Genomic DNA, 13,446 nt, shown 5'->3' on the forward strand with positions numbered 1-13,446 from the left:
ATATTTTATTATATGATATGATTAATATCATGTTTTTAAATATGATGGTTTCATTCTAAACATGGTGATTATCTCTGATATGGACACCCAACATAATATATGATATTTACCATCTGAATCTAACCATGTCATGTCAACAAATGGAAAAGTCAGCCATCTATTAATTATCATGTTAATTACTGTGCACCTTTAGCCCCAACAGCAGGGGCACATTTTACCCCAAATACCATACTTTTACATATTCTTTCATTATTTAAAAACAGTTGCTTTAATTATCTTAAACAAAACTAAAAATCATAAAAAAGACCTCAAAATATATGCTTCTGCGCGCGATCGCATCAAGGATCAGAAAAAAATTCACGTGCATCTTGAAAAGCGGAAGTTTTGGAAAGTGCTACACCACGTTTTTGTGCCATCTAGGGGTTTACATGAAAATAATATCAAAGGCGCCCTTGTACCCTATATATACTCATATATATATATATATATATATATATTCAACATCTGGAGAGTTCTGTTTTGTTTTACTTCTTTGAAAAAGAAACAATAACTTAATGCATTAACTACATAAAAAAGTTTCACTTTTAGATTCTACAATCTTGAATTGCTCTCATATCAGAAAAACTATTGTTCAGTTCAGAGTGCATGGTTACATTTGCATTTTTTTATAATTGTATAAATTATAATTGACACTAAATTAATGTAATACATTTAGTAATTAAATGAATAGTCAAGTGAATGATTTAAATATGGCTGTTGAATACAAGATTTGTTATTTTAAAAATTAATTTCCAGGTGAAACTTTATTAAGTAACCTATGCATGAGTTATCTATAGCCCACACAACTCCCATAAGAGCAATGGTAATCTTGTCAAATAAAGGCAATATGTGTGACCCTTTACTTCATTTGACATACTTATCTTATGTACTTTATAGCTCTTTCATTAGATCTTGTGCATAATAACTCCATTTACCGCTCCACTTAGAACCTGGGTCATGTTAGCTCAGATACTGTCATATATGCTATATGATAAGAAAAATACATAAAAACATAGAACATAACATCTACATAAACATTTTTTAGAGAAAGTCTTTCTACAGATTTTTCCTCTATATTCCTGTTTATCATTGCAACAATTGGATCTAAAAGGGTGAACCAAACAAACGGAGAATTAAAGTTAGCTCATGCAAACCTGTTGCCTCAATCAAACTTTTACAGACAGATTTTAGGAGCATATGGAAAAACCTGACTGTACATGTGATCAGAGAGGCTGTGAGTGCATTCTCATCAGAGTCATATCAAGATGAAGTTTGAATCATTTTTATCTCAATATATCTGTTACAGAGGAGGCTCCCGTACCGCCTCTTCCTCACCACCAGAGGGAACTCTCTCCTGAATATTGACTTTATCCATTCGGACTCTAATTCCCATCATGCCTCATACCTGGGACTGATTGCACGCACACACCTGCATCTAATTACACTCACACATTTAAGCCTGACACTCACATCAGCTCTCTGCGAAGTCTTGATTTGCCCCGGCTGTCACTACTGAGCGTTTACCCTGTATCTTGCCTACTCGTTTGACCTTGGACTGTTTATCGTTTCCTGATTAGTCTCTGCCTGCCCTGACTTGGATTGTTCTTCTACTGTGATTGTCTGCCGCTTGCCCCGACCTCCTGCCTGTTCCTCGTTTTGTCTCAGCCTAGCCTCCGCTATTTTATCTACTGGTGATTGACCCTGTCTTGTCTGTTTACTCAATAAAAGCTGCAAATGGATCCGGACTCTGCTGATGCTTCGCAACAATATCTCTGTTTGAAAGTTGTATTCTTGGCTCAGCTGCATTGAGCAGAAGCTCTGCGCATCATAAATCCCAGGCTCTTTGCACCTGTGTCTTGTTAATTCATTATCCCCTTTTTTTGTAATTAGCCCTTTTACTTGGACAGGTCTTGGCTTTTCTCTAGCAGTTATGTTAGTGTTTTCAGTTCGGGTCAGTGTCTTGCTTTAGTGCTGCTCATTGTGTTCTTGTGTTTGTTTGTTGTGGTTATCTTTATTAAAAGTTCATCTGAATTTGAATCCTGTCTCCCCTCAACTCTGACTTCTACATTACAGCAAGATAAAAACAAGTGTATTGACATGATTGCTTTTCCTTGTATGTGTAGATATATTTGGTTAAATTAAATATTTGGCATGTAGAACATGATAGTGTTGAAAAACTACTGCATTATCACATCTTGATGTCTTGATAATGCGTGCAAGTCTTCATTTGTATTATATATAAATCGTCAGTTTGTTGTTTTACACACATGCACAGACATTATTTCATACACGACATAGTCGTGAGATGCAAGAAATATGGCAAGAAATCTGTAGACGCGCCCATAACAACAAAAGACAATACTTTATTGAACCTTTTCTGAAAAGAAGTGTGCGCTGCAAACGCGAGTATTTTTGACGATCGTTTCTGTTCAGTCTGCTCGTTTTATCGCGTTTAACCACAGCTGTCGTCGTTTCTTTTTGTCTGGCAGTGGCAGCACATATGCGATCACATTTCTAATTTGAGGCTGTATTACGTTGATTCTGGCACCCAACATCACAACAAGATGATATTTTAAGCTCCTTATGTAGCCTAATCTGCGCTGGTTTGAATGGGCCGCCTCCAGTTTCCCCTTTGTATTGCTGCCTCCAGCTAGCGCTGTGACGTCGGCTGACCCTAGTTAACTGTGGTTGGCCTGGCCGTGCGTCACTCAGAAAACAACAGGCCAATCAGAAGAGAGGCTCATGAATATTAATTAGACAGGCCAAAATCGACCTGTTCTCAGCAGAGCTCCTGAGAGAGGAGCTGTAAAAATATATTGAGATGGTTTTTGGTACTTATACCGCAAATATATATTCTTAAGGACATCAAAACCTAAAATAAAACTCCAGAAAGGTAAAATATGTGACCTTTAATACTACGTCTCCAAATATGTTCTGATGAAGAAACAATCTGGTTTTTAATGACCTGAACATGCTTAGTTTGGTGCAGTGAACAAACTGTCTAATAGTGCTCTATGGTGCAAACTCATTGTCAGAATTCCTTTGTATTTATTTAGGGCTTTTCTGTGTGATGCATGTGACCATATATGGTTAGGAGGAAGAGTGGGTGACACTCCCCCAAAGTCCAGATTAAATATTTTAATAATATTTTCTATTATTTTAACCTTAGAAAAAATAACATTCATGTTCACTTTCAATACATCAGCCTTGTGTAAGCAGACTGCTCTCTCTATGTCATCTTTTCTCAGCCACTGTTTGCAATTTATAATACAAATATTTCAGTAGGCAAACAGACTGACCGGCCTTCGCCAGACATGCACCATTTCTGGCAGCATTACAACGGACTCTTCAGTGAGGAGATGGCACGTCATTTCATGCAGAAGGTTACTGACGCAATTGCTGTGTGCTCTTCCTGGGGGGTCTTCCATTGGGACGTCTGGTCAACATAGAGACCCTGGAGGTCAAATTGATTGATTTTGGCTGTGGGAACCTCCTGAAAAGCTCATCCTACAACACCGACAGTGGAATATATCATCTTTTAAACATGTAGTTTGGGACTTTACAAACAAACTCTACACATGGCCAGATTAGATGGGACACAGCGAGATATTAGCAATGCAGTACATTCTCAGAAGAAGAAAAGCCAATCATAATATTATTTTGGTTGACTTAAAACTAATGCCATTTCAGTCAGAATAAAGTAAGAAAATATAGTGGTAAAGCAAATTTTCATTTTAACATTTTAAAATTTCCATTTCACACATTTCAAGTATATCACACATTTCTATATCTTAGATGAGTCTTTGAACAGTTTGACACACTGTTTACACAGAACATAACAGATTAATTTTACACACAGAATTTTACAGACAAAGACAATGACATCACAGATATGTAATGATGTTCACTCTTTTCTGTCACAGGAAGATGTTGGTGTAAAGGTGCGTGAGCTGTAACCAGCAGTACCCTGCATCCAGTTCTGCGGTTTCATTTGTTGCAATGTTATTTTCAACCATTTCATCAACTAAAAATGAAAACAGCACAATTGAGATTGAGTAATTCATTTTTAATAGTGAGGTAAAATTCTAAAACAACACATCTGAGTAATTAATATTGTTGAGCGATTTGAACCTCCCAGACCTTTTAGGCTATTTATAAAAGCATTACCTCAAAACCACATCCCTTTAAGCGCCTGAGTAGTTGTTTAAATGCCTCTGTCAGTCTCTTAATTTTGTGCCTGAACATAGTATAAAGTAAATCACCATCAGTTTGCAAATACATTTTACCTTCACATTTATTAATGTAGCAGATACTCTTACAAAGTAAGTTACAAATGGAAAAAAAAAAAACATTTGATCAAATTTATCATAAATGAGCCAACAACACCTTCTACATTCAGTCTGTTTTATATAATAATCTCACTTTCAATACAATTGCAAATTTTGCAAAGTTTTTCTAGACTGTCTAATAGTCTGATAATGTGAACTGCAGCACTGGTTAACACACCAGTGAAGTGAATGCTTTTTGTGTGTGTATTTGTTTAATACCACCTCATGTAGATTGCAGATTGCATGACAGTTACTCGGCCAAAAAGCATAAATGTCATGCTTGTCACTAGTTATTAGTTCTGCAATGTTTAATCAGAATCACAAAAGTGTTTTCTCACAATATTATAGACGAATAAACTGACATCAGTTGGAGTGGGTCACCATAAAAGTATATACTTTTGTTACTTTGTAAACTTTGCTGTAGTACCATTCACAACCTGTAAGCAGCAAAGGAGAGAGAGAGAGACAGAGAGAGACCATAGTCTTATAGTGGTGGTGTATGCAAAGACAAACTGCAGCTGCTCTTCTGAAACATGATGTGTTTGATTTTAGGACTGCTTATTTTTGATGTTCAATTTATACATGGTAAGCAACAAACAATTATTTTGTTTATACAGTAGCTAGCTAGCCAGTAAATCAAGATATGAAAAATCTAAGCGAGTTAGCACTATTTCATTGACAATTTATGAGGTATAAACTAGCTCAAGCTGTGATGCTCTTTCTGCTAGCCAGCTTTCTGTTATCATACAGAAGTACAGTACTGGTCAAAAGTTTGGAAACATTATTATTTAATGTTTTAAACATTGCATATCTTTGCTCATCAAGCCTTCATTTATTTGATCAAAAAATACAGAACCAAACGGTAATATTTCGCAGTATTACTGGTATTACAATTTAAAATAATGGTTTTCTGTTTTAATATACTTTAAAATATAATGATTTTTCTGTGATGCAAAGCTGAATTTTGAACATCATTACTCAAGTCTTCAGTGTCATATGATTCTTCAGAAATCATTCTAATATGCTTATTTATAATCAATTTTGGAAACAGTTGTGCTGTTTAATATATATATTTTTTATTACCTGTGATTCTTTTTTCAGGATTATTTGATGAATAAAGAGTTAAAAAAGAACAGCGTTTATTTAAAATAGACATCCTTTATTAAGAATACACTACCATTCAAAAGTTTGGGGTCAATATCTTTTCTCTTTTTTTGAAATAAATTAATACTTTTATTCCACAAGGATGTGTTAAATTAATAAAAAGTAATAGTAAAGACTTATATTGTTAGAAAAGATTTCTATTTTGAATAAACACTGTTCACGATTTTTCATTTATCAATAAATCCTGAAAAAAGCATCACAGACTTTCATTTTTAAAATTTGTATTAGTTTGCATGCATGTGAGCCTATGATCAAACAAAATGTTTATATTTATGTTTGTATATGATAGTTTTATACATTTCAAAGTTTTATAAGTTTCAAACTTGGAATATTTCCAAAATTCCCCAGACGAAGTTTAACATGGAAATTTTCCGCCCCTTTGCAACCCTAATTATTTCTGGTGGAGAGTAATTGCGCTGCTCGTGGTGACGTAAGAAATGCTTTAATAGCTTCATCTTTTTGGCCACTAGAGGGCAGTGATGCCTTTCTTAATATTGCACAAAACACAGCTAAGGACAGACACAAGTATATTTCTTATGTACCTCCACAGCCAAAGTATCATCTCTCTCAGAAATGTGGTGCTTTTAACTTATATTAACTTATATAATTTAACACTGGCATTAATAATTAGTCATATTAAAAAATCAAATGAAACACTGTTAATAAAATATTGATTCACTGTGTTAATTCCGCCTTTCTCATTTAAAAAGATTTACTGCAAAAGAAATTGAATAGTTTAAGCAAAACAGCTGAATAAGATATTAATAAAAATATATATTAAATAAATAACCAAATGTCTTATTTCTTTCAGCCTAGTAAAAAGCATATGTACGTGCATCTTTTAAAAGTTTGAGTTCAATTCAAAAAGTCACTTTAATACAAATTCAGTGGTTTTGTGTGATAGTGAAGATTAAGTCCTTACAAACACACAACTGAGCATAGAACTTGTCTTCAGGACACTGGCCAAGTAGGTAGAGCTAGCAGGAAATGACGGCAGAAGACACTTGTCCAACTTTCCCCTATGCAAAGCAGAGTGAATTGTTTCAAGGCTTGCAACACACACTCCTGATGTTTGTCTGAAACAAATACAAAATAAATACATTTCTTCCTTCTGTGTTGGACTGGGGGTATTTTTACTCTGCATGTTTCATCTCTAAATGGTAAGGTTTATTTTTGGTCAAATATCTGGTTGTAATCAGTCATTTTGAGTTAACTCTTAACTTTATTGTAGAGTTAAGCAAGGAGAATGTAACAGTGTATTGTGGTTTCCGTAGTTTTGGAAATGTACTAATTAAATATAAAATTCTATAAAATGACATTATGTAGCGTATAATTATTTAAAGTGTGCTTATAAACACTGTAAACCAGCAGGAAGCTCAGCAAGCATCATTATTGTGCAACATTTGATCAACCTGTGAAGTGCAGACGGAAACTGGTGAATATCATGTGTTTATTGTTGTGGTTTCTCAGGGTTGAGCAAAGAGATGCTCTTGTTTCTTTGAAATGGCTTTTTTCAGACCAGACGGCACAGTAGAGATGTCACACCAGTGCAGCTGTATTTACTTTTAGAGAACAATCTAGAAGGTGCAGAAAAGGTTTGGGATAACAGAAGACTTCCAAATGATATGAAAGTATAAACTACTCCATCCTCCTCTATAGTGTGTAGCAGTGGCATGTGGGTCTGTATCACTGTGAAATGCTGAAGACTTTAACTATAGCATTAACCATCAGGACACGAGTCCACACGCGTAAGTAAAAACATTGTTGGCTACTGTATCACAACTTTTTTTTAAAGACATTCCGTAGTTATTTATATTTTATTGTGTCCTGACACTATTTATTTCTTATACTTTTTAAATACTTATACTATTTAATTATAGGTTTATACTGTGTCTCCAGTTCAAATTAGATATACTGTCTATTTGTTTTTCTTTCTACACATTACAAATGTTCTATCTGAAAGGCAGAAGAATTTGAACAAGGTGAATCCGAAAGCTCAGAGGTCACAGTGATGTATTTTTGGCCCTTCATAGCAGGAGGAGCAACTATTATTATTTTTCTTCTTGTGGTCATGACATGTTGCATTGTGTATAAACGAAAAAGTAAGTATATCAGATCAATTCTGAATAAATTCTAAATATGCAAGGTTTGCATGCTCAGTAAAGTAACTTAATTTCTTTCTTTCAGAAACATCAGATCAACCATATTATGCAAACAGCCAGCAGGGTAAGCGCTTTATTTATATTCACAGTAATCGCACAGCTATGATACATGCATGTGACCATTTTCAAGAGCACATGGTCTGATGAATCAAATCAGTCTGTTTCAAGTTTTAAAAGATCCCGTTTCAAACATTGTCTTTCTCTCTTTGTGATGACAGTTCGAGATGCCAGACAAGATCAAATCATCTATGGTAGGTTTAATGAGTATTTCTTGTTTTACACAAATAGTAGGTTTTAATACTAATATTTGATGTACAGAACAAATAATTGTATAATAATTCTGTAAGTAGATGTTAAGACGTTGTAATTATTCCCTTTCTGCTGCAGAGAATGATCATGAGCTCAGAAAAAATATCTCCAAAGGGAAAAGTGAGTATATATATATATATATATATTATAAATAAAAATGTAATAAATAATCTTGAATTACTTTCATTATTATTATTATTATTATTATTATTATTATTATTATTATAGCACTACTTATTTATTTATTTAATACAATTTTTTGCAGGACCGTTTTCGTCAGTTTACATCAATAGGCCTGAAAATAAGGTTGCAATTTATGTGAACAGTGCAGCACAAGCAGATGAGACGAATGCAAACAGCACCGACAATGATTATGAAAATGTAGAGTAGTCTGCTAAGAAGACATGACTGCAGTTCTTCATTCTTCATTCTGTGTTTCATTCATTGTCTTTTGTGTACACTACTAACTTAAGTGGATTAATGATATAAATAAATACATTTTACCATTTCAGCCTTATTCAGGTAATACACATGAACAGAAAATAATCTGTTATAATGGAATGATCTGTGACCATTTAGGATGATAAAACCTTTTAGCATGACAAAGTCTTTGTAGTAGTATATTTGACTAACATTGTATTTGTCAAAAATGGCAGTGTCTTCTTCACAACAGTGAATAAAATCTTGCACTTTTGAAACGGTCCTCTTTGCAAACTGTTTAGTTAAATAGGCCTATAGCCCTAGTGATGGGTGTCCACAGTTCTGAATAGTTATCACAATTTGTTTACTGTTAAGTTGATCATTAAAAATTGTGATTCTAACACTTAGGCCTAATGTTATTTTACAGATACGTCATACTTGTTGATACTTCATACAATTTTTTTTTCTCCAATAACAATACGAGGTTAATGTAAATACCTCCTTATGTTATTGTGGCTGTTGTTCTCACTTTTAATTTTTTTAACTTTTAAACGTAAAACGTAGCTACGCTTGGCCTGTTTGGGCTCCGTATTTCCACTCGCAGACATCGCATAATGTTTGTTCATGGATTTCCTAGTTACTCACTGTACGAGATCAATGAGGTCTTGGTTAGACCAGACGCGTTTGTAAATGTAACCATAGAAAAGTAAAGTACTGTATATCACGTGACATCGGTAGTGACGCGAGCGTACATTTCCGGAGGTGTGCCTCCCGCGAATGCTGGAAGTAAAAAAAAATGGGATAGAATTTGAACATTAAAGTATTTAGTGTGGGTGGTTTATATCAACATAAACGCAACCCAGGTAAGAGACTCTACTGAATCTTTCCCCAAAGTTAGTTAATAATGCACGTGCATAAACGAAGATTCGGGCTGTGCTGCCGCTTTTCACGTGTTACTAACCACCAAAGCATTGATAACAAACCCTAGTGCACTACTCATGGTTTGCTGTCAACTATATTTTGCTGTCAAAATATGCATGATATATAGATAGAAGTTTGTGGGAACCATACCTGTATTAAAACAATTTTTTAATATGTTCTGTGTCAATTGTGGCTCAATGAAGTTGACATTTAAAAGTGGTTTAGAAAATAGAACCAGACAGTCTGAGAAACGTTTTTTCTGTTTTGTCCGACAGGTGTTTAGATGGATAAGTTTGTAATTCGGCGCAGAAAAAGATCAGCCGTTGAGGCAGATGAATGGAAAACAGAGGAACCGTTCAAGAAATACAAAGAGGAGTGTGAGGTGGAAGAGGAGTTTTCTCAGCCCATCCCCTGGCAGAAGATTGAGGCAGAGGGATTGGACTGTGACTACAGTTTGCTATTTGAGAAAGAGGAGGCTGATCACCTTTTCACCCAGCTAGAAGACGAGGTGGAGTATTTTACAGGTATTGAAGACACTTTTGTATCATGTACATTGCTGTTCAGAAGTTTGGGTTCAGTAAGATTTTCTATTGTTCTTGAAAGAAGTCTCTTAAGCTCACCAAGGCTGCTTTTATTTGGTAAAAATACAGTAAAAAATACATTAAAAACAGTAATATTGTGAATTATTACAAATTAAAAGAACTGTAGTCTGTTTTAAAGGGGTCATATGATGCGATTTAAATTTTTCCTTTCTCTTTGGAGTGTTACAAGTGTCTGTGAAGTTTGAAGAATATAAAGCACGTGCACAGAAAGCGGCTGTCAAACGGCATGCGAGTACTAAACTAAGTTCTCTTTCATGTCTTATTGCACTTAAACTGTCAAATACACAGAAGTTTATGTTTAAAACACACACAAGCTACAAAAACACAGTCGGTTATGTCTGTGAAGGTAACCAGCTGGGATACTCCACATGATGGAGATTTTGACAGCTGTGTGTGTATTTAACAATAAAGGCACAGGCAGAACTGATCGCAGAACTGGGATCGCACGGGCACGCGGCCGAGAGAGCGCTTCTGTGTGTCATTCAGCGTGATTCCGCCTGTCTATCCCACCTTCACTTACTGCAATCGATAACAAATTGTGATTGGATGGTAATTTTGTCCTACGACAAGCTTAGCTTAGTTACCTTTGATTAGGCTGTTCTCGCGTGACAGAACACTTCTACTACTTGCTCTGATCAACCAGTCGTAAAGAAATTTGGAAATACGGGACAAAACATGATTTTTTTCAAAATAAGTCGGGACACTAAAAATAGAGCTGAAATATGGGACTGTCCTGGGAAAAACGGGATGTCTGGTCACTCTACCCACAGATAATTTATTATATCATTTTGAAAATGCCCATTTTGAGAGGAAGCAGAAACGCACTGTTTTCGTGCATTTATCTTTAAATGCAAATGAGCTGCTGCTCCCCGCCCCTTTACAGCTTGTACCTCAAATACTCTGCCAAAAAACATCTGTTTGGTTTTGATAATCATGTATATCGCGCTGAAATCATGCGTTTTAAATCCATATCAGTGTAAACTTCAGTTTAATGTTTTCTGACACACACATCTGAAGCACGCACACAGAAAGCGGCTGTCACACGGCATGTGAGTACTAAACTAAGTTCTCTTTCATGTCTTATTGAACTTAAACTGTCAAATACACAGAAGTTTATGTTTAAAACACACAAGTTACAAAAACAGTCGGTTATGTCTGTGAAGGTAAACAGCTGGGAAAGAAATCGCATGTTTATATTAGATCTGCGTATATTGAGTGACAGCAGCGCCGTGAGTGGAAAAGTGCAAATTAAGGGGCGGTGATATTATATTAAAATCCCCTTCCTGCATCACTAGGTGAGCGAAATCTGAGCGGCTCGTTTTTTCACATGCTTGCAGAGAAAGGCTTACCAAAACAAAGTTACTGGGTTGTCCTTTTTCATGTTTTCTGGGTTGGTAGATGCACCGGGGACCCGATTATAGCACTTAAATGCGGAAAAAATCTGATTTTCATGATATGTCCCCTTTAAAATGCCGTTTATACCTGTGATTACAAAGCTGAATGTTTAGCAGTCATTACTCCAGTCTTCAGTGTCACATGATCCTTCAGAAATCATTCTAATATGCTGATTTGATGCTCAAAAAACGTATTATTGTTATCAATGTTGAAAACAGTTGTACTTCTAATATTTTTGTGGAAACCGTGATACTTTTTTTCAGGATTCTTTGATGTAGTTCAACAGCATTTATTTGAAATAGAAATATTTTGTAACATTATAAGTCTTTGTCACTTTCAATCAATTTAATGAGTCCTTGCTGAATAATAGTATAATTTTTTTAAACTGACCACAAACTTTAGAACGGTAGTGTATATTGGCGTTACAGATACAGGAAACATACATGATGTTATCTTGTTAAACAATCTAACTTCATTATTATACTTGTATCATATGCTGTGAGCTATATTAATATAGCACTGAATCCTGTTGTTGTTTGGATGGTGATTGTAATAGTGTCCAGTGTTTGAAATGTTTTGTTTCCATTTTCTCTGAAGGTGACAAAGCTAAACTACAAGTGTATGGAAAGTCATACAGTGTTCCAAGGAAGCAAGCAACATACGGTGACGAAGGACTGATGTACTCTTTCTCTGGAGTCCATCTCCTGGCTAAACCATGGACTCCCACTTTGGAACATATTCGAGATGCTGTTACGAAGGCAACAGGCCATACGTTCAACTTTGTTTTGATAAACAGGTAATTTAACTGTCTGCTATTGACATGGACATGACTGTCCTCCCCATGAACCTGAAGAGGTGCATTGCATAACATAGAAAAAATGTTCTTTCAAAGTGAGGAAAGTATGTTTTTGGTTTGTGTTTGCACCATCAGATATAATGATGGTCGTGATCACATTGGAGAGCATCGGGATGATGAACGGGAACTCGATCCTGCCTGCCCTATTGCCTCTGTATCTCTAGGGGCTGCCCGTGACTTCATTTTCCGACATAAGGATGCGCGAACTGGTTCTAGCAAACGTCAGATTGAGCCTGTGAAGCTGGAGCTGGCTCACGGGAGTCTACTGCTCATGAACTATCCCACAAACACATACTGGTATCACAGTCTTCCAGTCAGAAGAAAGGTCAAAATGCCACGCATCAACCTCACTTTCAGACGCATAGTGAAAAACAAACAGAAAACTGGCATTAAAATAGAGTGATTGTTTTTTTAGCATCTTGACAGGTATTACTGTGGGCCATGTCAGTTGTTCTTCCACAACATATGTGAAACTTGTGTAAGCTAGTGAGCATTTCTCATATCACATCCAATCTGCAATGAATCCTTGTTGGGTTTTAGCACATTCAGACATCTCTTGCACACTACATTATCAGTTCGTTTTAACTGTTTCACATCTTCATGTTATGATTTATTAGTCATTAAACTAGTCTTTAAACTCACGTGCAGTAAAATTTGTACTACAATCTCAGGAAATCAAGCTTCAGGCTCATCTTTGCTATTCATAGCAAATTCAGGTTTGATTTTTAACAAAATGCACTTTCAAGAGTATTCAAAGGAAATATTCTTTTATTTTTTTTTAGAAAACCAATAAACTACATGTGGAATAAATAGGTTAGACACATCCATAGCTCTGTACAGGACATTTCTATTATAGACTGGGAAAGAAAAACAATATGATCCCAATGAATACATTTTGCTAAAAGTTTTAAAGATTGAACTACAGAAGGCAATAGTTTGGCGAAATACTGTGGCAAAAACATAAGGGTAGCAAAAACGTAATCGTATAAATATATACATTTTATTTTTCAAGCATACATAACAGTAATTTTGAGAAAGTCATACTTAGTGTTCACATTCCAGCACTGCTGGACTGAGTATGAGGTATTCACACAGCTGTCTACCCATAACCTGCCTGTGTTACAATCTAATCAGTCACGTTTTTCCTTGGACGACGACACATGTGGTCAGTACAGTTGCTGCTAAAAGGAACAGTAATTTGTGAATTTGACGTATCAAAATTGTTATTATTGTATCTCTTGTGTACATTG

At 35.4% G+C, this 13,446-nt stretch overlaps 1 protein-coding gene across 1 annotated transcript; it reads left to right on the top strand.

Moving 5' to 3' along the window:
* Positions 1–9,169: 9,169 nt before the first annotated feature.
* On the top strand, positions 9,170–12,832 carry LOC107676640 (DNA oxidative demethylase ALKBH2-like). Its single transcript, XM_016471226.1, has 4 exons — positions 9,170–9,285; positions 9,619–9,867; positions 11,938–12,136; positions 12,272–12,832. Exons 2-4 carry the CDS (start codon positions 9,627–9,629, stop codon positions 12,597–12,599), a joined length of 768 nt encoding a protein of 255 aa, XP_016326712.1. The 5' UTR covers positions 9,170–9,285; positions 9,619–9,626; the 3' UTR covers positions 12,600–12,832.
* Positions 12,833–13,446: the final 614 nt, after the last annotated feature.

This window comes from Sinocyclocheilus anshuiensis, unplaced genomic scaffold (assembly GCF_001515605.1).
Source record: "Sinocyclocheilus anshuiensis isolate Anshui unplaced genomic scaffold, SAMN03320099.WGS_v1.1 scaffold344, whole genome shotgun sequence".
NCBI classification, from domain to species: Eukaryota; Metazoa; Chordata; class Actinopteri; order Cypriniformes; family Cyprinidae; genus Sinocyclocheilus; species Sinocyclocheilus anshuiensis.

What these genes read in the sequence shown, in the direction of transcription:
- LOC107676640 (XM_016471226.1), top strand. Translation starts at nt 9,627, where the DNA reads ATGGATAAGTTTGTAATTCGGCGCAGAAAAAGATCAGCCGTTGAGGCA. An exon ending in CGAGGTGGAGTATTTTACAG is followed by an intron (nt 9,868 to 11,937) that starts GTATTGAAGACA and finishes TTTTCTCTGAAG; the next exon opens with GTGACAAAGCTAAACTACAA. An exon ending in AACTTTGTTTTGATAAACAG is followed by an intron (nt 12,137 to 12,271) that starts GTAATTTAACTG and finishes TTGCACCATCAG; the next exon opens with ATATAATGATGGTCGTGATC.